General features: G+C 44.1%; 1 protein-coding gene and 1 long non-coding RNA gene across 3 annotated transcripts in view; one reads left to right on the plus strand and one right to left on the minus strand.

The window, feature by feature from the left end:
• Window positions 1-5,687, minus strand: LOC135240375 (uncharacterized). 2 transcript variants are annotated; one of them, XR_010325662.1, is made up of 3 exons: window positions 5,048-5,687; window positions 3,945-4,018; window positions 1-262 (listed from the first exon to the last, which is right to left on the minus strand). It is a non-coding gene; the product is annotated as an uncharacterized LOC135240375 (long non-coding RNA). The 2 variants fall into 2 exon arrangements; XR_010325663.1 differs by lacking the exons at window positions 3,945-4,018; window positions 5,048-5,687 and adding an exon at window positions 405-808.
• LOC135240374 (actin remodeling regulator NHS-like) overlaps window positions 50-25,520 on the plus strand; it is a 101,451-nt gene continuing 75,980 nt past the window's right edge. The window contains exon 1 of the mRNA XM_064309759.1: window positions 50-329. Coding sequence (XP_064165829.1) covers window positions 50-329 — 280 coding nt within the window. The remainder of the gene's footprint in view (window positions 330-25,520) is intronic.

Below are 25,520 nucleotides of genomic sequence, written 5' to 3' on the forward strand. Positions count from 1 at the left end.
TTATTTTATTTTTTTCTGGGGGCGGGGGGATTAGGGGTTTGCACGCAAAATGCCATTTGCCAAAAGGATCGTGGAACCCCAGTTACTGTGTAGGCATGCGATTCCCAACGACGAGGGTTTGCTTTTTGAGGATTTGAGCTCGATCAACAATGTGTCACTTTCCCGGACCCTGCGGCAGCTCTCCGACCTGGCCAAGCACGCCTGCTCCCTCTTTCAGGAGCTGGAGAACGAGATCATATCCACGAACCAGCGGGTTTGGGCTCTGCAAAACAAAATCGGCAGAATTCAACAGACCGCCAGCGGGCTAGACCCAAAGCAAGAGGCAGTGCGTGAGTATCAGATATAGGAACGTGTCTATGTGTGTTAATCGTGGCCAATTCATGAAGCCTGTGGTAGATGTTTACCTTCGTTGGTGATCAGCTTACTAGTTTTGCAGTTTAAATGATTTTTCCCCAGGACTGGGTTCGAATAAAAATGCTGAAACGGGTCAGCCTTTGCGACAGGCAGACAGATCGGTGTCACACGGCTGAGTTCGTCCCCCTGCATCTTATCCTAGGCTGCATCAGGTTTTGGTTTAATAGCCTGATACTCGTCACAGTAGCCTACCAAAAACAAAAACATGTTATAGCCTATCACATTAGGCAGAAAATAGCCTGCATTGAAGAAACAGACGTGTGTGTTATGGGTGCTTATTTGGAAAGTATAGCCTACTGGCTGCGTGGATAGCGATGGTACCGGTGTCTAGCCTACATTCGCCTCACTTTATGCTCATTAACACGAGCAAACGCAAAAGCAAATGCTGCAGGCGTGAGACCTTGTCGAAAGGCGACAGGTATCTTTTCCAGATCGGAATTCGTGGTCACATAGCCTACATCAACGACTTGTTTTTTCCGTGTCTGGAATGGCGCAGCTCGCGTGGCTTAAGCACCGTCACTGCATTAATATTAAATTCATATTGTAATTGGCATTGCAGTAAAAATGGTGACTGAATAAAGTATTAATTCGATGTATCAGTATAAAGTGTGTTAGTGGATACGATGATGCTTCTCCTTATTTCGTTGTCTACGGCTCTTATGAATATATAGGTGCTACGTAGCCTTGGCTATACGTTTCGGACGTAGGCTATGTGAATGAAGTGGAGCTGTGGATATTTTGCCAGCCTTGCGACACATCTACATAAAAAAGAATGAAGGTTGGCCACAAAAACTCGAATGACACCGCTGACAGGACGACATCCTATAGGCTGCGCTCCACAGTTAATAGCCCAATTTAAATTGTGATCTGTGCGAAACCAAACCTTTCCACATGGGTCCAAGGAGCAATTAACCCACTGTCTCTTTAAACAGAACTCGTCAAGCACGAGCATGTTCAATCAGAATTGTCAATATGATAAGGTTTTTTTTTTTGCTTTAAAAAAGAAATACCAGTTGCACGAGTAGGCCTATGTGTTTGTGACAATTAACACTTTATGGACTTGATGGACGGCGATGTTAACGTAGGCATATTAAGTGTAGCCGTTTTTCCTATAAGTATGCACAATCATATTTTATGCTGTGCAGAAGTAATGCAGTGCAAATAAATGTGGAATACCGACATATTCCTGCAATCCAGTTTTACCAGTATACTACTGCCTGTGCCAAAGCGTAAACACATTTCACATCACTAGGACAGCACGCTGTAAGTAGCCTACACATGATACACAGCAGGGGAAAGAAAACAGACACCATCTTTAAATATGATTTGAAGCTCCATGCTTCGCCTTTGCACTTAGCAATCATGTGGACCCAATCTAAGTTTTGGTTTGTTACGTAAGAAAGACAGAGAAATATTCTGGCGTGCTCTTTGTTTATTCCGTCTCCGCTGCGGTAGGGGCCATAGCTTGTGCAGACCTCAGTGGTACTGTGTGCCACGACAGCTGCCTGGATTGTAGGTGTATCTCTGCCGGAGAATTCATGGCTGCAGCGCATTTCCTTGCTGGAGAGGAGACGAGCCTAGTTGTTTTAGAATCCGGCCGAGAGGAGGCTATGGGTTATTTAGCGGGCTGAAGTGGGTCGCAATTCACATAGGCTACACCTAGTGATTATGGCGTCTAGTCCGTTTATCTCTGATATAGGCTAGTGAATTTTAATTTGTAATGCATTACAGATAACCGTGCTTACAAATTAAATAAATAAATAAATAATGTAGTAAGTAAAAACGTAAGGAAAACGTTTCTTATGCGTGGTGACTAACATACATCAATATTGTTAAAATTGCACTAGAAGTCGTAGTGACAGTCTGTTTGACAGTTTGTTGCTGTAGAGGTCCAATCATTAACTCAGTTGAAGATCAGCTCCTCCTGATTGGCTGAGGATCTATTAAGTGTTTATATGTTATCTGCCAAGAGAGCCAGATTCTGAAGGGGTTCAACCTCTGTGGATCATCCAGGTAGCATGATTTCCACAGTCTTTTATAAGCAGAGAGGGAGACACTGCAGATATCATGGAAGCTATGCAGTTTCTCCCCCCTGCCCATCTCCACCCTCCAGGTGGCAGGGTAGGCAGTACCTCTGAGTGCCCAGCGTGAGGTGCTAGCGAGGAGAAAAGAGTCACCTTGCTAAAGCACAGATTTCCCTCCCACAGCATCTCAAAAATGTACTTCTCAGAATAAGATACACTCCCTTTCCTTGCATGCCTGTCTTGACTTGTCTGCTGCCCCCAGCCTACCTGGGATGGGTCCTAATGACTTCCTCTGCACTTCCCGAAAGGTCAGCCTGTCCTGGGGGGTTATGGTAGGCACCTTTTGCTTACAGAAATCCTCTGTTTTCTGGAAGGTCAGCCAGGTGGCGACATGCCCCTGGGCGTTTGCTATGTTTTAGAACCTTGCCGTAAAAAAGTTTCAAATTTGATATCATTTATGTAGTTTGAAAGTTTTACGTAATTAAGGTTTAAGAAGCACACAAGGCTGAGCAACCATGCATCTCAGGAAGAAGGTATGATACATTAACCTTTTGTGTTGGGAATAAAGTTAGATGATGCCAACAAGTTCTTGCTAACAGTGTTGGTTTAAAAAGCTGCTTCAGTAATGATCTATTGGTAATGTGGTGGTGCTGAATTTGTTTATAATTGCACTATTTTATTACAGTCATAGCTCATTTTGTAAATGATAAATGTGTTGCCTTCATGTAACACATGTTGCCTTCATGTTGATGTTAAAGATAATTATTCTGTTTAAACACGTTATACTGTAATTGGGTATTTACTCATGGGTGCCAGCATAGGCACAGTACAGATTTGTTGCTAAGAGACAGCTGACTATTTCCCAGCCCTTGCCCTGGGGCCACACTGTGTGTTGGGTATCGTTCCGGCTGGGCTGCCCATTAATTAAGTATGATTGAGCAGTCAACTGACTACTGATCTGGATCTGATGTCACTTAACAAGTACCTGCTGGTATTTTTTTATTTTTATTACAGATATGGGTTGCAGTGGATTGGGCTAATTTTAAGTGGAGGCAAACAAAGGTCTTCCTGGAAGCTACTGCTGTTCATTTGAGTCCCTTAAATTTTAGCACAGCAGACCAGTAACTTGAATGTACCGGTGCTTAGACATCCAGTATTCAGTTCAGAATGAATCTGAGTCATAATTTATTCCAGCCATACCAATGGCTAACGTAAAGATTTCGGCAATGCAAGTAACCTGAGATTGCTGCATATTGCGAGCACACTGCTGTAGACACAAACGATCACTTGTGCAACCCATCTTGCCTTTTGTACAGGCAAGATTGAAAGGTTATCATTGGATATAGCTACAGCCTGTCTAGCAGATTTGGGCCTTTAATCATGAAAATTTTTGTGAAAAGGCCTCTAATCTTGTAATTGCCTGTAATTGTCTTTTTTATGGTCATGGTTTTTTTGGGAGTGAGTAGGGGGCGGGGCGGAACTCAGGCAATAGTGCCTGTAGCCTACCTGTGAGAAGGAGTGCAGATGCATCTCTGCTGCCCCCAGGGGCTGGGTGGCACAGGAGGAGTGTTTGTGTGATGCTGAAATGACATACACACACACACACACACACACACAAAGACACACGCACGCATGCACACATGCACATACACAGACTGGTTGGTGTCCACAGGCCAGCAGTAGTAATCAGTGAGAGGTGCTTCTCTTATCTTATCAGCGCTAAGTTTCCTGTAGCACTGTGTGGCCTGTAAATGTGTAAAATAACCTGTGGCTCACTGGAGTGTTTATTGGAGGAGAGAGGCTCTCTGAATCTGCGTGGCCCCTGGAGCAGGTGCTCATGGTGTAGTAGTGATTTGAACAGCATTTAACGATTCCAAAAAAAATCTAATTCAAATAGTCTCCTTCCAAGATAAAAACACAAAAATTTTCATTAAAATATGAACGCTTGTCGTCTTCTGTCATTTCAGTGCAGCCTTGACATTTTTGTCTATGTTCAGTGAGACCAGTGAACAAAACCATCCAAAGGTGTGCTTTAACCCTCCTAGGACATTGCAGGTCAATTTGACCCATCATAGTTTTTAATGTGCCTGTAATAGTGGATAGATTCACTTTCTCTTAATGAATCTTATGACTTTTACTCCTTTGGGGTCATGGACTCATTTTTTGGAGTGTTTTCAACCACAGCTGTGTGTGGAATGTCTGTGCAAACTTTGTATACAAAGCTGGTGTTGCAGGTCAATTTGGGTGAACAGCGTTTTATGGGCACCTTTACAATATGCAAAAACTACATTTGATTACTGAAAATGGTTACATTAAGTTGGTTGAACTGTTTTATCAAAATATGTTCAATTAAGTGTTATTAAGTATAGTTTATGAAATAAAACTATAATGCTTTTGTATTTGTTCTGTTTGTTCTTTGTGAATGGCCTGTTGAGGCGAATGAAACATTTTACCGTGTTTTAGGATTATCTGGTTGTGTTGAAAAGATTTGACCTGTAACGTAACGGATATGGGCTGACTCCTTTTCTGCGTAATACAAGCGTTAAATTCTGAGGAAATACAAAGAATAAATTTGGTTGGTAAAAGAAACCGATGGAAGACACGCTTACCTTTAGCATAATGCATGTATAAAATCCCGAGCCCTCACGCTCGGATGGGTTTTCCGTCTTATTCCCAGAGGGGATCTGTTATTACTCTAAATTTGACTGGCGCTGGGGAGGGTGCTGGCACAATTAGGTCAAGCACCGCATGCCAAAATCTGAAATCTCTGGCTGACCTGGCCGACGGAAAAAAACAAGCCTCAGTCTCAGTCAAGCTTGGCTGTGATTCGCCACAAAATAAAAAAAAATAAAAAATTCCAGTGGAGAGGGGAATTCCGCATCCCTATCGGTTCCGCGATCCGTGTTTTGAGACATCTCGTGCCTGGCCTCTCCCCACCTTGGATAAACAGCCAGAATACGCAGACTTTTGGGGAGCCCCCCACCCCCTCACATACCTCTATGGTAGTGATGCACCGTCCCCCCTCCCCACCGCTCGTCTCTTGCTTGGTCGGTTTCCAGAAGGTTTTATCAGTCTGCCTTCTTACGAGACTGAGGCTAATCTACGGCAGTTGTAAGACGTGTATCTGAGAGCATGGGGGCCCCGTGTAGCCAATAAAAAGGGCGAAGGAGGGTAGACTGCGTGGGACGGTAGTATCTGGGGCTTTCGCAATGCCTGCAAGGAACTGAACAGCAAACGGAGGCTTCTTTGGATCAGCGTCTGCGTAGGAGTGCAACGACTAGCGCGCAATTCAAAAATGGGAGGGAGAGAGAGGGGGAGAGAGAGAGAGAGAGAGGCCATTCCCAGACCCCTGCTCCGGGCCACTGACGGGTAAGAAAAGAAGGTCACAGCTGAATACCTTGTGGTTTTATGCCTTTTAAATGCTTCCTTGTTAATCTTTCACGACGACGCCCGAGAGTGCTCCCTCTCTCCCCAGTTCACTGCTTTCGGCCCAAAACAGCATCTATTATTCAGCTCTCAGACGGCGGGCGGAGGCTCCGCCGTGGCTTTCCCGCCTCCGCTGAGCGCTGACACACCCAGCGCTGCTGCGCGGGACGCTCCTCTGTCCCCTGCACCCCTAAGTGCAGCAGAGAAGCGCCCCTCTCGGCCACGTCGAGCCTGACGTCTGTCACTCGATGGTCATGCTGTGCTCCGTGTCCACACTGTTGAAATTTAATGTTCTTGTTTTGGCATTTTCCGTTTTTAGCTTATTTCAGAAATGCTGAAAATATGTTGAGCTGAAAATAGGTTATTTGAGTGAGATTGTTTTTAATGTGGATTATTTTAGTTAATCTGGCGTGATACCATGGACATCTTTCCCCCCCTCAAAAATGAGACATTTCTTCCCCCGGCTCCCCAGTGACCACCTACTCTGCTCAATTCCTGGACCTGTCCTTTATTCCTAGCAGAGTGGTTTACTTTTTATATTTTTGAGGTCAAGTAGCGGTTGGCGCTAATAAGCCCACATCCTCATGGCGGAGGAGGAAAGGGGAAAGTGTCACGGGGGTCTTAGTGATGGTGTAGTGGAAGCCTGCAGCACTGGGAGGAGGGAAACGCTTTTGCTCATGGGGTGACTCTCTCTGCACGTGGTTGGCAGCGTGCCACATTCCGGCATATTCCGCTGCCGGTCAAACCCGCGGCCACCCGAGGTGTGCTTTCAAGAGATATCGCCCTCCTCATACCTGCCTTCTGCGCCCTCTCTTCCTCTATGGTAACGATACTTCCTCATTCTTTCTCCTGGAAGTGCCGTTTATGCGTCGTTAGCCCCTGCTGTGCCACCCACAGGCCACGCAAGGTCACTGCACAAGAAGTGCGTGCGCCCATCCGATGCCCTTGGCCGAGAGCTGGCAGCGCAGTGTTCTATAGGAGCCTATACAGCCAATTGGCCGATCTCTGACGACAGCTGCTAGCCCGTGGGTGCCTGGCACATCACTGGGAGGAGCCAATGCAGCAGTAACCTGAGGAACACTAGCTGACTTAAAGGGACAGTTTACTTTCTGGAGTGTTTTTATATTATTTCAGTTTTTGTGGTATTTTTTTGTCTGTCCCACGCAAGTTTGTGTGTAATTTACTTACAGATACTTATAATTGATACTGATGACCTGCTAGCTTTACAATGATGGGTATAGGGGCATTCTGAGGTTTGTGGTCTGAAGGAAGAAATATATACTTTTGTTAACTCTAAAGCAGCTTGTACTCTAATGCAGCGATGTTATGTTTCTGGAGGCTATATTATATGCAGCTTGATTTTATAGTGTTTATTCACAATTATAAACATAAAAATCTTCTTTCCTTCTCCGTTCTCAAGTAGTTGTAAGCTTGCAAGACCTCTGTAGTAAACTTGATATAGGAAGCCATGCCAGGTTCCTTGACCGCAGGTTGTATGGCCATAGTTCCAAAAGAAAATAAGGTTGAACAATCGGGTAACATGCACACGTACCACCTCTGGAGGCATCATGTCACTGTGCAACCCTTTAAACCCATCCCAGCTGCGGTAGAATGCAGCCGATGGCCGCCCCCTCGTCTCCCTGAGAGGTGTTACTTCAGTCTCACACCCTTCTGCCAGCCCCCTCGCCCTCACTGAGGCGAGTCTACCCGGCGTGCGGGGGGGGAAGAGCAGGGCGGGGAGAGCTGATTGGCACACGCGTGAGGAAGAGCAGGGTGGAGAGAGCTGATTGGCACACGCGTGAGGAAGAGCAGGGTGGGGAGAGCTGATTGGCCTACGCGGGAGGAAGAAAAAGGCAGGGAGAGCCGATTGGCACACGGTCTCTCCGGTGTCTCTGGCAGGACTCGGCTGGTCTGCTGGCAGACCCTTGGTTGATGTCTGAAACGGGCGCTATATCCGGGGCCACGGGGAGCCCTGGAAATCAAGCTGCCAGAAGGTCCTGGCTGCAGCCTATAAACGGAGCGGTGCTGGCGGGTGCCCCACACTGCTGCCCCGCCACGCCCAGTTTGCAGGGCATTCCTCGGGGCTGCAGAAATAGCGCTAAGGGAGAGCGCTCAGAAACGGGGTCTCCCTGATACCGGGATGTGGCATCATTACTTTGCACTTCAGGTACTGCCACCAAATAGTTTCCAGGGAACCCATGAAGGGGGACCCAACAAGCACTCACGATTGCTTCTCAAACTTGCAACCCTCTGGCGTGACAGCCTGGCGCATTCACTCACAGGAGACTTTGAATTGCAGGAAGTCGTCATTGGAATGTTTGCCAAGAAATCGTTGTGAAGTATACATATGAGCTACTTAGTGGCGTCTACTAAGATCAGCTGTTCTGTATCACTATTCATACATTGCATACAGTATCATTCATTAAATTACCATACCTGAATAAATCTTGCTAATGTTCATGACACGGGCTGTAATGTTACTTTTCTGCCTCTAGTTGCAAGGGGTTGTGAATGTTTATGCAGGACTTGTGATGGAGTCATGTGGATCTTATGAAGAATGACGTTGCTCTGGTGCATCGCTCCTCCAAAGTTTCTGTGCCTTTCCAACACTGTAAAGGACTAATGATCATTTTGCCTTTTATCACGCTAAATGATCCTCCACCAGAGCGTTGGGTAGGGTTAGTTTGCTCAGACACTGAACCCGTGGTTTGAACGCACCTCGCTCAAATCGTCTACTCCTGGCTTGCGCCTAACTGGAGGTTGCAATTCTTGGTAACTGTGGTAATAAGCCGACAGTAGCATCCGCGCAGTCCTCTTTGAGAGTGAGGGGAACACTTGGGAGTTATTACCCATGACGGAGGGCAGATTTCTGGTGTCATGTTCCGGAGCAGCGGGTACGAAGCGCTTCCTAACTTATAGACAGTCCTAAGGGGGGATGCAGAATGCAAAGTATGTGCCTCTTCCTCACTATAGTAGAGTGCCACACAGCAGAGCTTCAGAGCTTCACAACAGGCAGCAGACACCCAACATGCTGGCCAATGGAAGAGCTGGACTGGGACAGGTGCGTCAGTGGTCCCGTGCTGATGGTTTAGGGAACGGTACAGCATGTGAGTGGTTTTTGGCTCCGCCCCCCCTCCTCACTCCATTCCGTCTCGCACTGTTGAATCACTCTGAAAACATTTGTAAATCTAGAGTCTCTGTGTTATGCGCGTTTTTCCGGTGTAAAAACACAGGGACTGGTTCTCCCTCTTTCCCAGAATTGTGACTCATTCCCTGTCCCGTGGCCATGATGGGGTCGTGTCACTCCACTTATTGTTATCGTGTGAAAGGGGCAGGACACTCGGGGGGGTTGGGAGGGGGACTGTTTTTGAAACCTAGTCCTTATGGGACAGACATGAAATACAAGCCTTTTGATTATTGTTTAAATGGGAGTCCACCACCGGACCCTTATCGTTTCCAAGAAGTCAAACGTGAAATTCGCTGTATGATGCTTTTGGGAGAGCCACAGTCACCCCTGACCTGGATGAGGATTAGCAAGGCACTTTGTATTTATTTACCTTTTTTTTGGGTGGGGTGGGGTGGGGGGGTGGGGGTGTTCCAAAGCAGTTCTCTCTTTTCTTGGGTCAGTCAAGTGGAAGGTTTACAGATACTGAAGTGAGTATTTTATTAGCTAGCAAACTAAAGACACTGAGGTATTTTATTAGCATTACCCTTTGGCAGCATAATTTTGACGTGATTGTTATGCAGTATACTTTTTAATGTTTGTTTTATTATATTCTTTGTATCCTTTCCATTACTCCTGTGCCTTGGCACCACTTTGCCTCTTTATGCACTGGAACACTGGCTTTTGTCTTAGGTACATATCTTAAGAAAAATCAGAAGTATGGGAATTTACAATGCTTTATTACCTTTGGAGGGGGCAGTTAGTAACTGTGCAAATTGTTCTATATCCTCTGAACCAAACATGCCTGAAGTCAGTGGTTTTTTTTTTGTTGTTGTTGTTTTTTTTAAAAACCTCCTGTTGAGTTTTATTGCTGGTGTTAATTTGCTCAAAACCAGTCACAATGACTGAGGTTGTAAGTATGCAGCTGTATGTTTGCACATGCAGTAGAGAGATGCTTTATACTGTATTTTGCGGTTTGAAGTTGCCAGATCACAGCTATGTTGAATTAATTAAATCCTTTTTGGATAGGTTCTGTTTTTGACTGTGGAGCTGATCATTACCACATTTTTCTTTAGAGGGAGCATTTTTTCTTTTTGTTTAACCTGGAAAAATAACTAACATCTAAAATTTAATTGAGTTCCTTTGATTCTGTCCTCAAGGCTGGCATGTTACTGGATGATGTTTCTTGGAACAGACTCGGCAATTGTATCCCTGAAATCCTACAATTATGTTTTTACTCTGAAATGATGAATAATTTATGGTTGAATTAAAGTCAATTCGGGGGATCTTTAGTGTAACGTTAGACTAGGAATGCATAATGTATGAGAATATATTTGATATTTATGTATCATACGTTTAGAATGTCTATCCACAGTGTATTTAGAATTTGCATTTGTTTGTGAATTTCCTGGAGAGTATAACATGACCTGAACATGGAATATGACCTCAGGTAAGCCTAAGAGGTCTGTGGGGAAAAATACATTTTTTTTACCACCCTAAACAACTAAAACAAAATCAGTCGCTTCCTATTATTGAGAGTGATTTTGGTGGCATAATATTTTTTCCATTACGTTTCCATGCATTTCTGGGCTAATGAGCTAATCGGGGGATGTTTTTTTCTCTTTCCCCCTTGCAGTCATATTTGTCATGCAACACTGAGGATGGGCTGCAATCTCGAATTCTGCATAGTAACAGCGGCCGCGGGAGGCGGGCCTAACCTTTTAGTGCAGTTTCGCAGTGCTCGATTTTTTATTTTTTTCCCCCCATTCCATCGGAAACAGCCCCTAGAGTAATATTCAGCATCCTCTGAATTTAATATTCAACACTCTCCCCACCCACCGCTCACACACATACGCGCACACACACACACACACACACACACACACAGCACCTTGCCTCTATTCTCTCTCCTTTCGTTCATTGGTTTTCATATTCCGAGGCTTGAAGGAAGAGGGAGGCAAATGAGAGGAGGAAAAAAAAGGTTGCAAAGCGTAACGATGGTCTCACAGGCCCAGGGAGCCTGGAAGTGAAGTTGCTGAGGACAGCACATCAGCTCGGCTAGCTCCTGGCGTCAGGGAGGCAGGCTGACAGCACTGGGGCGCTTTCTCTCTCCTCTTCAGCAGTGGAACAGGGCTGGTGGAGGTGAGGCTCTCCTGAAGCCCAAGGGCCTGGCTCTGTGGAGTGCGGGATTGACACTTTGTTTGGCTGTAGAGCACGTTGCGTCTCCGCCAAGCTCGTCACTCTCTGCCAAATTCTGCCCTGTCTATTAGTGGCATGAAGCATGATTGTTTTCGACTTGGTAGAACATACAGTCGTTGAATGGGCTGCATCTACCTTTTGGTTGTTTTGTGATTACAAGCTGGCATGCTCATGTTTCATGGCAAACGGAAGTCAGCACTGTATATGAATAAGGGCATGCCTAGTTACGAGGCTCCAGAAATATTTTCTTAGAATTAAAGGAATAAACATTTCCTTCAAGGAAGCTTGTTCTAGCTTTGTAAATGCAGTATGATCACTCTCAAATTAAACTCAAAATAGGTGGTTTCCAAAGAGAAGAGTAAAGTGCTCCCAATTTCCAAACACAGATTTCTCAGTGTTACGAATGTGAAAACTATTGACATGTCTTTATCATAACAATGAAAAGAAAAACGGATTTTACTGTGATGTGGCACAGTGTATAGACTTCACAACATAACTGTCTAAATCCCTTTAGTCACACTGCACCACCTCTTTCCCTTTAAGGATCTCAGGACAGTTTTATTTGATTGACTAGGGAAAAACAAGGAGAATTTTCAATGACCCAGTTGTAGGGAGACCTTAAGGTTGATCCATTTGCCCGGTGGGCAGCGTGTGCCAAGCTGCATCCCCGAGGGGCCCTTTCAGCGCATCGCTCGGATTTGAACCCGTTTTCAGGACACGCTTTGTCCCCGTCCATTTCTGCGCTACGCTGCGCTAACGCGGAAGGACGGCTAAAAGGCCGCGCGTCTGTCCCAGCCCCACTTCTTCCACATAAAAGGCTCCCCTCCAGGGGCTGAGAGTGTACTTGGTGTGGGTTCTGTAGCCCCGGCACAGATTAGGCCCCACTAATTATAGTAACTGCTTCTGAAGGCTCGCTGCCTCCTGCCGACAGCGAGCCTCGTTTTGCCAAATCAGAGTTAGAGGGAGACGAGGCTTGCAGAAGAGCCGACGATCGTGCTTTTCCCGCTGTCCGTGGATCGTTCGGCCGAGGCCTGACCGTTCTTTTTCCTTCTCAGCCTTGTGCATTGATCAGCAAACATGCACACCGTGTGTAAAATCACTCTTGACAAAATGCAATGCGAGGTGGCAAGAATCACATCCACGTGAGCCACCATTGATTTTATTTATTTATATTGCATAGTAGAAAAAAAATGAATATGAAGTTTTAAGTCTATTTTCCTTGTAGACATAAAACAAAGCCTTCACCCAAACAAATTCAAAGATATAAAACTGCACTTTTCAGTCCACTGCTAGTTTGAATAAAAGTTGTATTTCAGTAGTCAACACAAGAGTGAGAAGGGAAGGGAAGAGGAGGGTTGAATGACCATCTTGCACTGTCAACACTGCTAAATGGGAATTAGGGAATCATTTGGAACCTTGTGCGGGCCTGCTTAAGCCCTTGCCTGGAGTGTGCCCCCAAACACCCCCCTCCCCAAAACAAAATTTTTTTTAACCCAATCAGTGACTCACGCCCTGTGGGAAACCGCAGACTGCCCTGTGTTACTTGGAGCGTGCTGAACTGCGCGCCCTGCACACTACCGAAATGGGACCGGTATCCGGAATAATTAGGGAGAACCGAGGAGGGTAGTGGGGTTGGGGGGTAGAAGTGTAGCTTTTTTGTGAAAGGAAGGGTTTGGGGGTGGGGTTAGAGGAATAGTTGTGCTTGTTTCACCACTCCACGGTTGAACTGGAAGACCGTGTGTAAGTCATTTTGGGGTTCCCGTGGGAGCCCCTGACTTCCTGACACAGGGAGTGCGAGTGCATCCCTGCGTGTGTGTCTGCGTTTCGGCACGAGCCTGGCTGCACTGTGGGTCTCCAGAGCCCCAGAGCACTTCTCAGGAGCCCAGAGTCCATTCCACACCTTAATCTATGGCCTCTGCCTTGATTATTTGTGCAGGTTGTATAGCAACTGTGTTCAGGAAAGATCTGTGCTCAATGATTTCAGTTAAGATGAGGTTTCATTACTGAAATGTTTCAGTGTGTTATCTTCATTACTGAAATTATGTTTTGCCCTGTAAAATCACAATGCAGCTGTGTTCCTATACGTTGCCTATGTGTTGTAATGCTGAACTTGGATATAAGACTCCAATCGCTTATTTTGCTCTGTGCAGCCTTTCCTCATGTCCTTTCCTCGCTCTGTAGCTCCATCCAATGATGGGCACAAGGAAAGGACACAAGGACGGAGGAATCAAGGAAACCTTTATTAGGCAAATGGAATGCCCTTGCTCTTTCAATCATCAGCTTGAAGCTATTATAAGTCACGCATCCCGAAAATATTTTTCCGCAAAGGATGCACTCGCGTGTCTGAAGCATCCTCTAGAAGTGCCCTTGCTCCTCACTTCTCCAAGGAACATTTAATGCATTGGAATGTCTTTAAAAATGGCGGACCTCTCTCCACAAAGTATGTTGAATCCCGAAGTATATTTTCACAGCATTTTCATAGCATAATGTTACTAACTATATTCAAACCTGCAATCAGTGTAATGTGTGGTTCACCACTCCTGCCTTTCCCCAGAGATTTCAACCTATTACAAAAATGTGTAACCATGCCACATGAAGCACATCTTTCTTGTGAGAACATGGTGGTAGTTCTTGCTTATTGTCCTGGTCGTGATGACACAATGTTGTGCTTCATTGTTGAACTGAGAGCTTGCTCTTGTGCAATGTTAGCGCTTTCCCACTCCCGACCTCATGTTTGTAAAGATGGCATGAAATTGCTTGGTGAGGAAACCAAACACTTGTTTGTTGGCTCAGAGGCTAGCTAGTGTTTACCGCTAAGAGCCTCGGGTCGAAGGGTTTGAATGGATTTTCTGCAAAGCAGGATCCAGAGGAATGTGACTCACTGGGGAGGTTTTCAGTACAGCGAGAAGGTGAACTAGCGAGGGCAATTTTGTATGCTGACCATATAGCAAGTTGACCAAACCACACTGCAAAGTCTTAAAGCCCTGCAACACTGTTTTGGCTAGGAGAATAATGAGATATTCTTAGATGGTTTTTCGATTCCTAATTGATTCAAATGTTTCCACTGCCCCCTGCTGCTTTGCTGTACTTCGTTGACACTCTCATCCAGAGCATCTTATAATGCAAACACCAGTGCAGAGATAAGGGATCAAATTGTAGTAATTCCTTAGAGGGAGAAAGTTAGGTCACAATAGATACATAGTGTGCTAGAAGTGCAGACTTGTCAGCTACTCTATTGAGCATTAAACTAAGTGATACAAGCAATAACAAAAATACCCAAATGAGGTATTTAACTACATTAAATGAACAGCAATCACAACCACAAGCTCTGAAAAGAAGCAAAAAAAAAGTAGTTTTGGGCTAGGTTAGGCAAGGTTAATGGGCTAGAGAATTTGTGTTTTTCTTTTCTGATGCTTTCTGTTCCAAATGCCATAAAATCTGCTAATTTTATGTCAAGGGACATTAGGTTAGCATTGGCTGCTAACGCCAGGATGCCACTGATGTGTTTTCCAGTCACAGGCTAAGCCCATGCTAATTTCGTATTACAGCTTTATAGCATTCCCAGACATCATGTGTCACACCTTAAAAAAAGCTTAAAATCACAATGGCCTGAATCGCTTTGTAAAGTGATTTTGAACAGCAATGTTATTCAGCAACAAAATATTGAAACATAATTTGACCAGGTTTTGGAGTCTTGTGGCCAGTTCATAAAATGTTAAAATATTCACTGATGTTACTGAAGTATTGATGCTACTATGCAGTATCTGACAAAAAGCTAGGATAAATGTATGATTCATTTTGCCCATGATACAAATCCAGTTGTAAACCAAGTTATATTTATGGGTGAAATAATCTCAGAAGTACATACATTCATATACACAAAGCTTTTATCAGACAGCTGTGTGAAAGCATTCTATGTATGAAAGCACTATGAAAAATGATACAGAGCAACAGGGGAGATGCTAGCTTTTTGTAAAATGTATTGTTTAAAATTTTTTTCAAAAATATATACCTCCACAATGTACAATATACAGTCGATAAATCTGTAAGGTTCAGAGTATTTCTCATGTTTCCTCATTTGTTATCCACATATAAGAAGTGGGAAGCTTTTAGGCATTTTTTTATTTTTCAAAAAATAGCTCCGCAGAGGCAGAGTGAGAGTAGAACTGATCTTTCACTGTCTTTACCCCTGACCTCCAAATCCCAACCTGTTTTCTTCACAAAGAGTGCAGAACAAACAGAGTGGGTCCCCTGCTATGAAGATCGCTCAGCCATGGAGAACGAGCTGGTTAATGAGGGTGAATTACCTTTTGACCTTATGTAGAATGTATGGGGTTGCAGAGCCCAGACTTAATGGCAATTCCTGGTGGTTGTTTGCAAAACAGATAATAATGAAAAATCCTTTTAGCTTTTTGCCAGGTCTGACCGATTTGAAGGAGAACTTCAGATTTTTTTCTTTTGGGGTGGTTAAGAAATGCAAACCTTCCCATGTATAATTTGAAATATTCAAGGAAAAAATGGTGCTATAGCCTACATGGTGCTTAGACTAGTTTGGTGCTTGAAAAACCTGATTCTTCACCTGCAGTTGTTTGACATTGGATCTCAAATATCCGGTTGTTATATTGGTTCAACGCTTTCCTTATTTTTGGCTGTCAGCTTGTCATTGTTGTGCTTTGCGTTGCATGCTTGTTTACTTTTTTGTCACACCAAAACTCAATCATTTTAGCTCAAAATATCTCAAAGGTGACCTCAGAGATGGAGTGGAGGTGAAGCTTTAGGGTCTTGTCCTACCTCTTGTGACATTGACAAGCATTTCACAATGCTGGTTATCAGCTATAATTTTGACTCTTACCATAAAAAATATCATATATTTCAAGAGCAACTAGTTAAGTTCTCTGAAAAAAACCATCAGCAGTTCACCTTAAAACTCCCATGAAAGATGTGCTTAATTGAACTTAATTTATAATGAACTTAATTAACTAAGGATTTAATCTGGGTGCCTTTATCTCTGAAATGAAACCTAACTTCCTATTTACTGGAATCTGCTCACCCCACCCCTCCCTTTCTAGCAGTATAAGTCACACTCCGGGGCACTTTGTTTAAATTTATTTCCTCGGGGTCAGGGGGCCTATCAGGCCTCAGTCTCTCCATGTTCATCCCCTCTCCCTCCCCTCTCCTCCCACGCCCATAATGCTCTACCCTTGAGAACAGGACGCTAAGGGCCGGCTCAGTCTCACAAACAAGACCTGTTTGAATGGGGCTCCCTGTGGGAAAAGCTCCGGGGCACAGTCCTGCCCACTTGAGAAAAGTTTCTCTGCGTGCTCGAGCTCATCTCACAAAGTCTTTACTCACGAGGTCTTTAAATAACATTATCCCCCCCTTTTAAAACTCCCCTCTTGGAATGCCTGCTTTTCCCTGGGACTTGAGTTGAGTTTATGAAAGGCAGCTATCCTGACAGAAACGCCATTTGTATGTGACGCGCCGAGCCTGTAATCATGCGCGTGCTTTCGGACGGCACTCATGACCAGGCCGGCGATGTTAGCGGGGGAATTTTTAGCGGATTTCATAGGCATTACCATGGCAACTACCGATAAGTCATGGAAACACACATGCTGAATGCTGTAGGTCAAGGAAATAATATACGCTGTGCTAATGCAGTTCTTATGACATCAGGTCAAAGGATCCATCTCCTGACATGATCGGTAGAGTGTAAACAGAGCGGCCTTCTCTTACTGTTGTAATGTTCCCTTATTTAGGGACAGTGGGTCTTTGAAAAAAAGGATTAATGTTTTCGAAACCAATGGCCGTCTTCCAGTGCTAGTTCCTGAGCTTTAAATAGAGGCAAATATTTAACATTTGAATAGATCATTCTTGCTACCCATTTTCCTTAATGTTGCTTAAACGTAGGCATTTACAGTGTAGGCCAAAATTATTGGGCCACCAACAGTTTTTTTTTTTTTTTTTTTTTTACAAAACCTTTAGTAGAGAAGAATTCAGCTATTATATACCTATTTATTGAATAACAAACCAGTATAAACTTTTTTTCAATTTCTACCTACAATAACATAAAAAGATGAGTAGGCTATTACTTAAAAATAATCTTAGACAGGACTTTCCTCAAAATAGCCTCCTTTTGCTTTAATTACAATTAAACAAATTATTGGAAGTCTATCCTATCATTTTGCAAATTGGGGGTGGGAGGGAGGTGGAGTGTAGTTAAATTGACTGAAATCTTGTTAAAACCACAGGTAGCCTAATGCCATTGGCCTGTAAGCAAAATAGCCACTAAAGCTGCAAGAAATATAGCAAAGAAGAAGGCGTTAGACTTATATGTGCTGGACCAAGTAAACATTGCGACAAACTTATTACCCTCAAGAAATTGCAAAGAAGCTTAAGACTTCCAGGTGCAGTGTTCAGTACACACTCAGAAGGGTCCATCTGTTGGCCAATAATGTTAACAGGAGAAGACCAGGAGGATCAGGAGGCAGCAGACAAAGTCTTGTGGTGTCTAGCTAGACAGAGAGCACCTGTGTACACAACGGTAAGGTGCATTCTCAGGTGCGGTTTGGGCTGCTGTCGCCGGGCGGATTGTTGTATTCCGCCTCTATTATTTCTCACAATAGAGCTGAGCGGGCACCTTGTGCACGCGCTCACTTTCACTTTTACACGTTCGGGTCTCTGATTTCACCGAGATAAAGAGCTGGCTCCGCATCTGCCGTCTCTCCCTGTGGCCCCCCTGCCTCTGTGGCCCCCCTGCCTCTGTGCCTCGGGACCCCCCGCGCGACACCTGGACGGGGGGAAGCACTCATACTGCATGCCTTTTTCAGAAAAGAGAGGACGCTCTAAACAGTTGATAATGTTCAAAAAACCTTTACTCTGTGTTTTGTAGTCATTTTCAAGTGAGAAATGAACTGTTTTTTACTTTTTCAGGACCTTCTTGATTGCTTCATAAATGTATACATATTTATATATGTATATATTACATTATTTATTCACCTGCTGTGATGTGAAATGTAAATGACTGATTAGAGTTCATATTAAAGTTAGATCTGTGTGACACTTGCATTGTGATAGGGAGTTAGCTGATGATAGCCCACGTGTCACCCCTACTTGAGGGAATAAGCCATGCCAGGATTGCTGGGACCGCTGTCACAGGCGTGTCGCACTGACGTCTGCTGATTCCTCTCTTGAGAAATTGGTGGTAGTTGGTAGTAGTAACTTGGGGCAGTAGAAAGTCTGCGCAAGTTGTCTTTGCATCACAGCATGGAAAGCTACATCAAGGCAGAGCTGGAACAGCTCAGAGTTATGCCAGCTATAGTCTTTGTTAATCAGGTCAGGAATGGGCAAGTTCAGGAATGGACATTAACACACAGTCATTCCAATATGGTCACCACAGTCTTAAGAGCACTTTTGGCACCTGATCTCTGCATTCTGTTTCATCCAGCTGGGAAAAAACCCATGAAGCGATTCTGACATGGTCTATTTTTATTAGTCTTTAACGGCTATGATTCATTCCCAATCTATAATATCACTAAAATCTTTCATCTTTAATGGCATGTGCTCAGTCAAAGTCACTATGAACTGGCTATGAAATGCATAAGCCCCTTACCTCATGTTTTAGGAATCACGTCCTCGCTCACCGTATTTATATGGATAGTTAAGTTAAAAAAAAAAAGCCCTGGTATCCTGTAGCTTGTAAAATGAGCTTTCTTTCGATTGACTGCAGGCAGACCCCCAGTGTCATAATAAGAGCGCGAGATAAGCGCGTCTGTTTCTGCTTGGCGTGCCTTGGCACCGGGCCAACATGCTCTCGCTCATGGGGTCGGCCCAGAGAAGTTTTCCACGGAAACGCTGACCGTAGGTGGTAGCTCGCCTCAGGTGAGCTCAGGTGAAACTGCCACAGGTCACAGGAAACGCACCTGTTCACCGACACTTGGGGCATCCAAACATTTCCCTGCCATTTAAAATATCATGTAACCCAGCCCAAGGAGCTTGCCTGGAGACATAGTGATCTGATATCAAAGAGAGCATTCTTTTTTTAACGTACATGTAATTACGGGTATATATAAATTTCTAATAATAAAAATCTGTGCTGAATTTAAAGTTGTTGCAATAAATAGATAATTAAAAAAATCTATTATGGACGAGCTGATGTGTTCCTGCTTCTCAGCAGCCTCTCTGTCCTACTTTTTCCCTCACAGTTGAACTACTTCTGAGTGTTGACAGCACTTTTAATGTTTAATGCACTTTGATTTTCGCTGCAGACACATCAAAGGTCCCCACCAGGCACTTCTGAGTAATGTGCTGTGCGATGGAGCTGACTGGGTAACTGCAGCCCTGCTCACCATGTCTTTAAAAAGAAGTAAAAAAGGATGAGTCCAGACTGGGCTCTGTAGTGGCAGGTGCTAGCCTAAGCCCTTATAATATATATATATTACACACACACACATGCAAATATGCATGTGTGTCCTATATATGAATAGTTCTGAGTGTAGCCTATATTTTAATTCTTACAACCAGTCACAAAGAAAAGATGCTGTTAGCATAAAATTTGAAGCACGGTGTCATTGTGCAGCATGTTGAATGAATTTGACTTAGGCCGTCCCAAAACATTGCTAGCACAATGGGGATCTCTCATTACCAACATAAATGTCCCTGGACTGTGGTAGATGTCTCTGCATTTCAGTAGATGTCCCTGGACTGTGGTAGATGTCCCTGCATTTCAGTAGATGTCCCTGGACTGTGGGAGATGTGGCTGCATGTCAGTAGATGTCCCTGCACTGTGGTAGATGTGGCTGGACTGTTCAGCACTTATCTCCTTGGTCAGTCAACGTCTAGCGAAGTCTAGCGAAGAGGAGCTGGGACAAACCTGGATGTTCTCCAGGTTTAGTACAGCACATCTTGGCACAGTGGCCACCAGACATGATCTGATGTTCACTTGCATGGTGATAAAGATCAAGTTTACTCTTTTTCCCCTGGCAACCAGCTGAAAACAGGGAGGATGTATTCACCTAGTTTCAGTCAAACACACAACCAGTATAAGGGCATGTACAATTCAATCAAAACAGACTGAAAATTGTTTTGGATTCAAATCTTACTGTTCTTCAAAAAAATGAATTGAAGAAGCAGGAAACGATGTGGCCTCAAAATTGTGGTGCATGGAGTTTTTTTAAGAGCAAGTGAAGTTACCCTTTGCAAACAATCTGTCTTCAGCATCATTGGACAAAACCGAAACCTAAGACTTTACCCGGCCAATCAAATCCGGTAGACTCTTAGGTATCTGAAACAGTGGCGAGGGACAATTTGGACACCGGTCAGTCGCCCCGAAAGGATTAGCTGAAAGTTATTTGTGCATTTGAAGTTCAAAATGACTGGGCTAGTCATGCAACATCGGCATTAAAAGAATTTCCTTTCGTGCCTTAAACCTGAACAATGCTGTTCTTTCGCCTCCCGTCATGGTCTTCCATCACCGTGGAGATTTACAGTACGAGCGAGGCAGCGGTGATGAATGGCCTCTCACGCACACGTCCGCTCCCCCGCGGGGCGTGCTGCAGGGATCCCGCCGATGTCATGCGCCAGCAATGCGAGCGGTGACAGGGGCGCGGCCGGGGTCTGCGCAGACAGGGGTCTCTTTTGTTTTTACCAGTCCCTCCCGATGAGGGGGTTTCCCTCCCCTTCCCTGGCCCAGGCCGGTCGGCTCCTGCCTTCACGTGCGGTTACGTAAGGCCCCGATTGTTTTTCGGAAAAGCCGTCAGGAGGACAGAGGGAGGCGCCCAGGAACTGCCGGTGGTCTCCGGGCCTGGCCCTCGCGATCTGAACTCATCCCAGCTGTGCTGGGCCAAGAGCCCCCCCTCTTCCCCTCCACCCGACCCCCTTTCCAAAACTTCTTCGCCAAGTCGCCTGGCGCCCGTCAGAATTTCTCTTGTTACTCTTACCGCCCACGGCAGATTTCAACAACTCGCAGGCCTCTTTAAAAAAAAGATGTGGGGAAAAAAAAATCTTTTGAAATTTTTATTCAACCTGTATGAATTAATGTGCGCCGGTTTATGCAGCTGATTTTCTGTGGACTTCACCACCGTTTCTTTGTGCTTGTGCTCATCTCAATCCAGCTGCCTCTGAAATCAGCCACAACTTTCATTGGGTTTGCATTGAGATAGGGCTTCTCTGGTAGAACATTCTGAAGGCTACGTGCCTGTGGACTGTTTAGACACCTGTCCCCTATTATTCAAGTGTGTACCCTGCTTGAGTTGTGTTTTTCTTAGCCAAGAGCTTGAGAATCATTGTAGTCAAAAGGTCAGCTGAGAAGCGCTGTGTGACATCTTGTGTGTAAACATCACTATGCAAAACAAAGACTATCTAGTTGAGAGAAGAATTATTCTAGCTAGTGTGACGATGAAAAACACTTCACTACCTCTCTGTAGGACCTCCATTGTCCTCAATTCTGTATTTTTCCCTTGAAAACCTGCTACGGTGGCTGTTTGTTGACCTGGCAGGTTTGGTGGTATTTTGTGATCAGCTATAGACTAAACGCAAGTTCAGTTGTTTATCCTTTAAACGCCTTGGGGATGTTAGACACCATATGTGTTCAGACAGTTTCTCCTGAATCCTGGAGCTTAAAACGAACCTTGTGCCCCCTCACACCAGCATGAGAAGCTTCTGGGTGTTCCCACTGCTGTGGGGAGGTACAGAGCAACTGGGACGCCCCCCAGTGTGCAACTCTTCGGTGGTTCTATGAGAAACCAAGTGAAATGGTTGTTAGACAATTACAGTTAATCAGGGCTTTTGTCCTGGTGTATACAGTACTTGCTATGCTCAAAATGCTGACAACTTTTTCAGAAACAAAACAGATTTGGGTACCCTTTTTAAATGATAACTTAGGTTAGCAACTGATGCTTCTTGGAGTAAAGCAGGCACAGGCAGCGGATGAAGACATTTTAAGTCTGCTGTAAATCCTGGTCCAGGATGGATCCCTGCTGTCTGTCCAGTTTCCGCAGTACAAGTACTGGCACCGAAGGGGGAGTTAAAATACGAATGGGAGCACCGGAGGCGAGAGTGCTGAGCCCTGCAGGGTTCCCCCCCCCCTGCCCCCGTCTCCTTCCCCTTCCCCTCCCCCTCCCCAGGCCTTCCATCAGACTGCCGGGTGGCAAAAACGCCGTCTCCAGACAGCCGTGAGCGCAGTTCAGCCACGTTCACTGAGGGAGGCGCCCGGCGGGGTCAACTGGGGCCTCACAACGCCGTAAAACGCAGATGACTCACAGATGTCTCGCGTGCTCGCACCTCGCTGTCTTACAGGTACTGCTCTGCAAGTAGCAGTTTTTTTTAGTCCGTATATTAAGACTTTCAGATAAAATGAACTTAGGCCTAAGTCTACACATCCTTGGTAATATTATAATCGTTGTCGTTTTGAAATGTTTTATTTTTACTAAATCGCTAAGTGTTTTGTATAGATCTTTGATGTAATGACATTTTATTTTGTTTTTTTATTATTACTGGGATAGTGCACATTAATTAATATTACCGTAAATGTGCCTGTATTAGCCAAATTGCTAATTATGTGGTTTGGCTGAAACTGAAATTTAAGGTTCCCTTACAGAACAGCATACAGATTTATTTCTGAGAAGAATATGCCTTGATTTTAGAGCTCTGCTCTGACTTGCATGCTTGTATACAACAGGGAAGCAAACCCAGAAAAGGATTGGGTTTCTCCTCTGAGGTTTATACACACGGCCAGGGAGTCCACTTAACCGGGTGTGATCCTAACAGGGTCAACGTGCAGTCTTGTGAAACAGGGGAATTTTCCTGAAAGCACCTTGCAGGAAGTAAACCGAAACGCGGGGACACAGATCCGGGCTTTCCGGAACATTACCTTATCGAGAGTGCATCTCAAAGAAAACCACCCACTCCCCCCAACCATCTCCCCCTTAGGGCAATTTAAGTGAGCCTGAACAACCTTCAGCTCCTTTGTGAAATGGGAAAGGGGGAACTTCCATCACAGCCTCACTTTCCTTTCCGTCTGAACAGAAACTGTCGATATGACACAGTTAATGCCGTATTTGACATGTATGGTGACATAGAATGTTGGCTTAAGTGTATATGAACACCTATATAGAGCTTGTGAAGGCCTTACGTGTTACAGTATGAAAGCATTGCATAGCTTCTATGTAGGAGCCTAAATATAAAGTATTACATCCACTTTCGCACAAAATTCTGTTCCACTGAAACAGTCCATTTTTGTCATGTTACAGTTTAAGTGTATTTTCATTTTGAAAGGAATATGGATTAGCTTGAAATCCAGTGATACTTCTAAAAAGAAATTAACGACACAGAGGATTAATTGTTGAACACACCTTTTCAACAGCTTACACAAGGCCTGTCGATGAAGTCAGCACAGCACATCCTGTAAAACACTTTCCCAGGGTTTTATTTTCTCAAAGAACCACCCGAGGTTCCTTTGAAATGAAAAGTTGTCCATGCGAGGCTGCCACAATAGACCAGGAACTATAACAGTGTTTCCCACTGTGGGGCTGAGACCTGGCACAAGCTTCCCGTAAATGGCCAATAAGAAGGGAGGAAAATGAACTATCGCCCGAATCGTGTTTCTAAGTCATTAATCCAACCGCACAATGTAGCATCGTAGTAGATTAGGTGAGTCAGGTGTACGGTTTTCTGAAGCGAGATGACATGGAATTTCCCGTATGACAACTAAAATTGGTCACTTTTCTTTGCACTAAGTATGATTGCAGAAGAATAAAGAAAACTAAAAAAATGGATAGTTCAGAGGGGTGGTTACACAACAAACAATAAACTTAAACTGTAATGCTTTGTCTATTAAACACAGATGAGTTGATTAGATTTTCTGGTGGAAAGTACCAAAGAGAACACTTTCCCGCTGATAGAAGAGCAGACCTTGGCATTTCATGTATCAGGCGCATTTGATAAAACTGTAACACACATGCACTAGGGTCCAGGAGACAATGGCTCATAGTATTCCCTGTTCTCTGGAGTCTTCCTGTGTGAAAAGAAGTTGACCTTCAAGGACCAAACTTCATTGAAAGTGCACAATAACCTTGTCTGTGCGTGATGATTAAAATGAAACTAAATACATCACTGTGCACATTTCCTTATTAACATCTATGTGATCTGTTTCTGTTTGGCAGAACTGTGCTCAGATGAGATATGCAAGCAAGCCTTATCTTCTCCCATTTCTACATTTAAAATAAGCAGCCTGAAGGTCAGTTGACCAAAAACATCACTGCCATTTTCAAAAATGTGTTCAAATAAAATAGTATTTAAGTAGTATTGCCCCCTTTTCCTTTGTTTTAGCATGAAAAATAGAAATAAAAACAGTTTAACGAAAGTACTCTATCAGAGTTAAAATGATTCCAAGGGTGTTGATTTTACATTTAAAATTTTGAGATGCACTGAAAGAACTGAGAAGGATGGCACAGCTAATCAAGTTCCAGATCTTCACCGTATACATTTCAGAAACTAGGCTCCATAATTAGGCATCTGACAATGAACTATGGTTTCGTTTTTTTTTTTTTTTCTGAAGTGAGCTTAGAATTTTGGGAAGCAAATCCTGGCATCTCCCATCTACTTTGATGCTATGGCAGGGACCATAATCCAGGAATGTGTGTTGATGAAAGTTCGTCTGTTTTTGGCGAAGTACATTTGCTTCTATGTATGCCTTTATGAAAAATTGTGTTAGATTTTTTGTTCAAAAGACAATAACCTAACAACAGTCAACTTAAGTTATGTAGTTATGTAGTGTTTTTCACATTTGAAAAAATGTCTCTTGAAGTCAGGCAAGTAGTACCAGCTGCCATTTCTATCAACAAGTACAAAGTTTTAGGCTATAGTGACAAACATGGTCCTATGAGTTGTATTAGGATTGGGGATAAAAAAGTTAAAAAGTCTGTAAAGCACTTCCTTCAAGAGAAGCACTGAATGAATAATTATTATTGTTATTATTAGTAGCCTAAGTGCTCGCTAAAATATTTTGCTTGGTAAGCTCCAGTAGGATCTTGGTCCCAAGGCACTACAAGGTCAAGTTATTTGGTTTATACAACCCTCCTCAGAGTGTGTGTTGTTCCAAGAAGGGTGATCTTTTGTAGCTCAGTGAGTGTTGAATTTTGAGTGAGCCTGGGGTCTTTCCTGTGTATTTCTTCAATCTTTTTTTGATAGGTCAGAATGCTCAGATGATAACTGGGAACTGTTCCTGCGTTCATTCACCACATTCCAGTTTTAATCTCTAGGTTCTTATATTCGGACAGTTTTTCTGTGACCTTACTCAG

This window comes from Anguilla rostrata, chromosome 15 (assembly GCF_018555375.3).
Source record: "Anguilla rostrata isolate EN2019 chromosome 15, ASM1855537v3, whole genome shotgun sequence".
In the NCBI taxonomy this organism is placed as follows: Eukaryota; Metazoa; Chordata; class Actinopteri; order Anguilliformes; family Anguillidae; genus Anguilla; species Anguilla rostrata.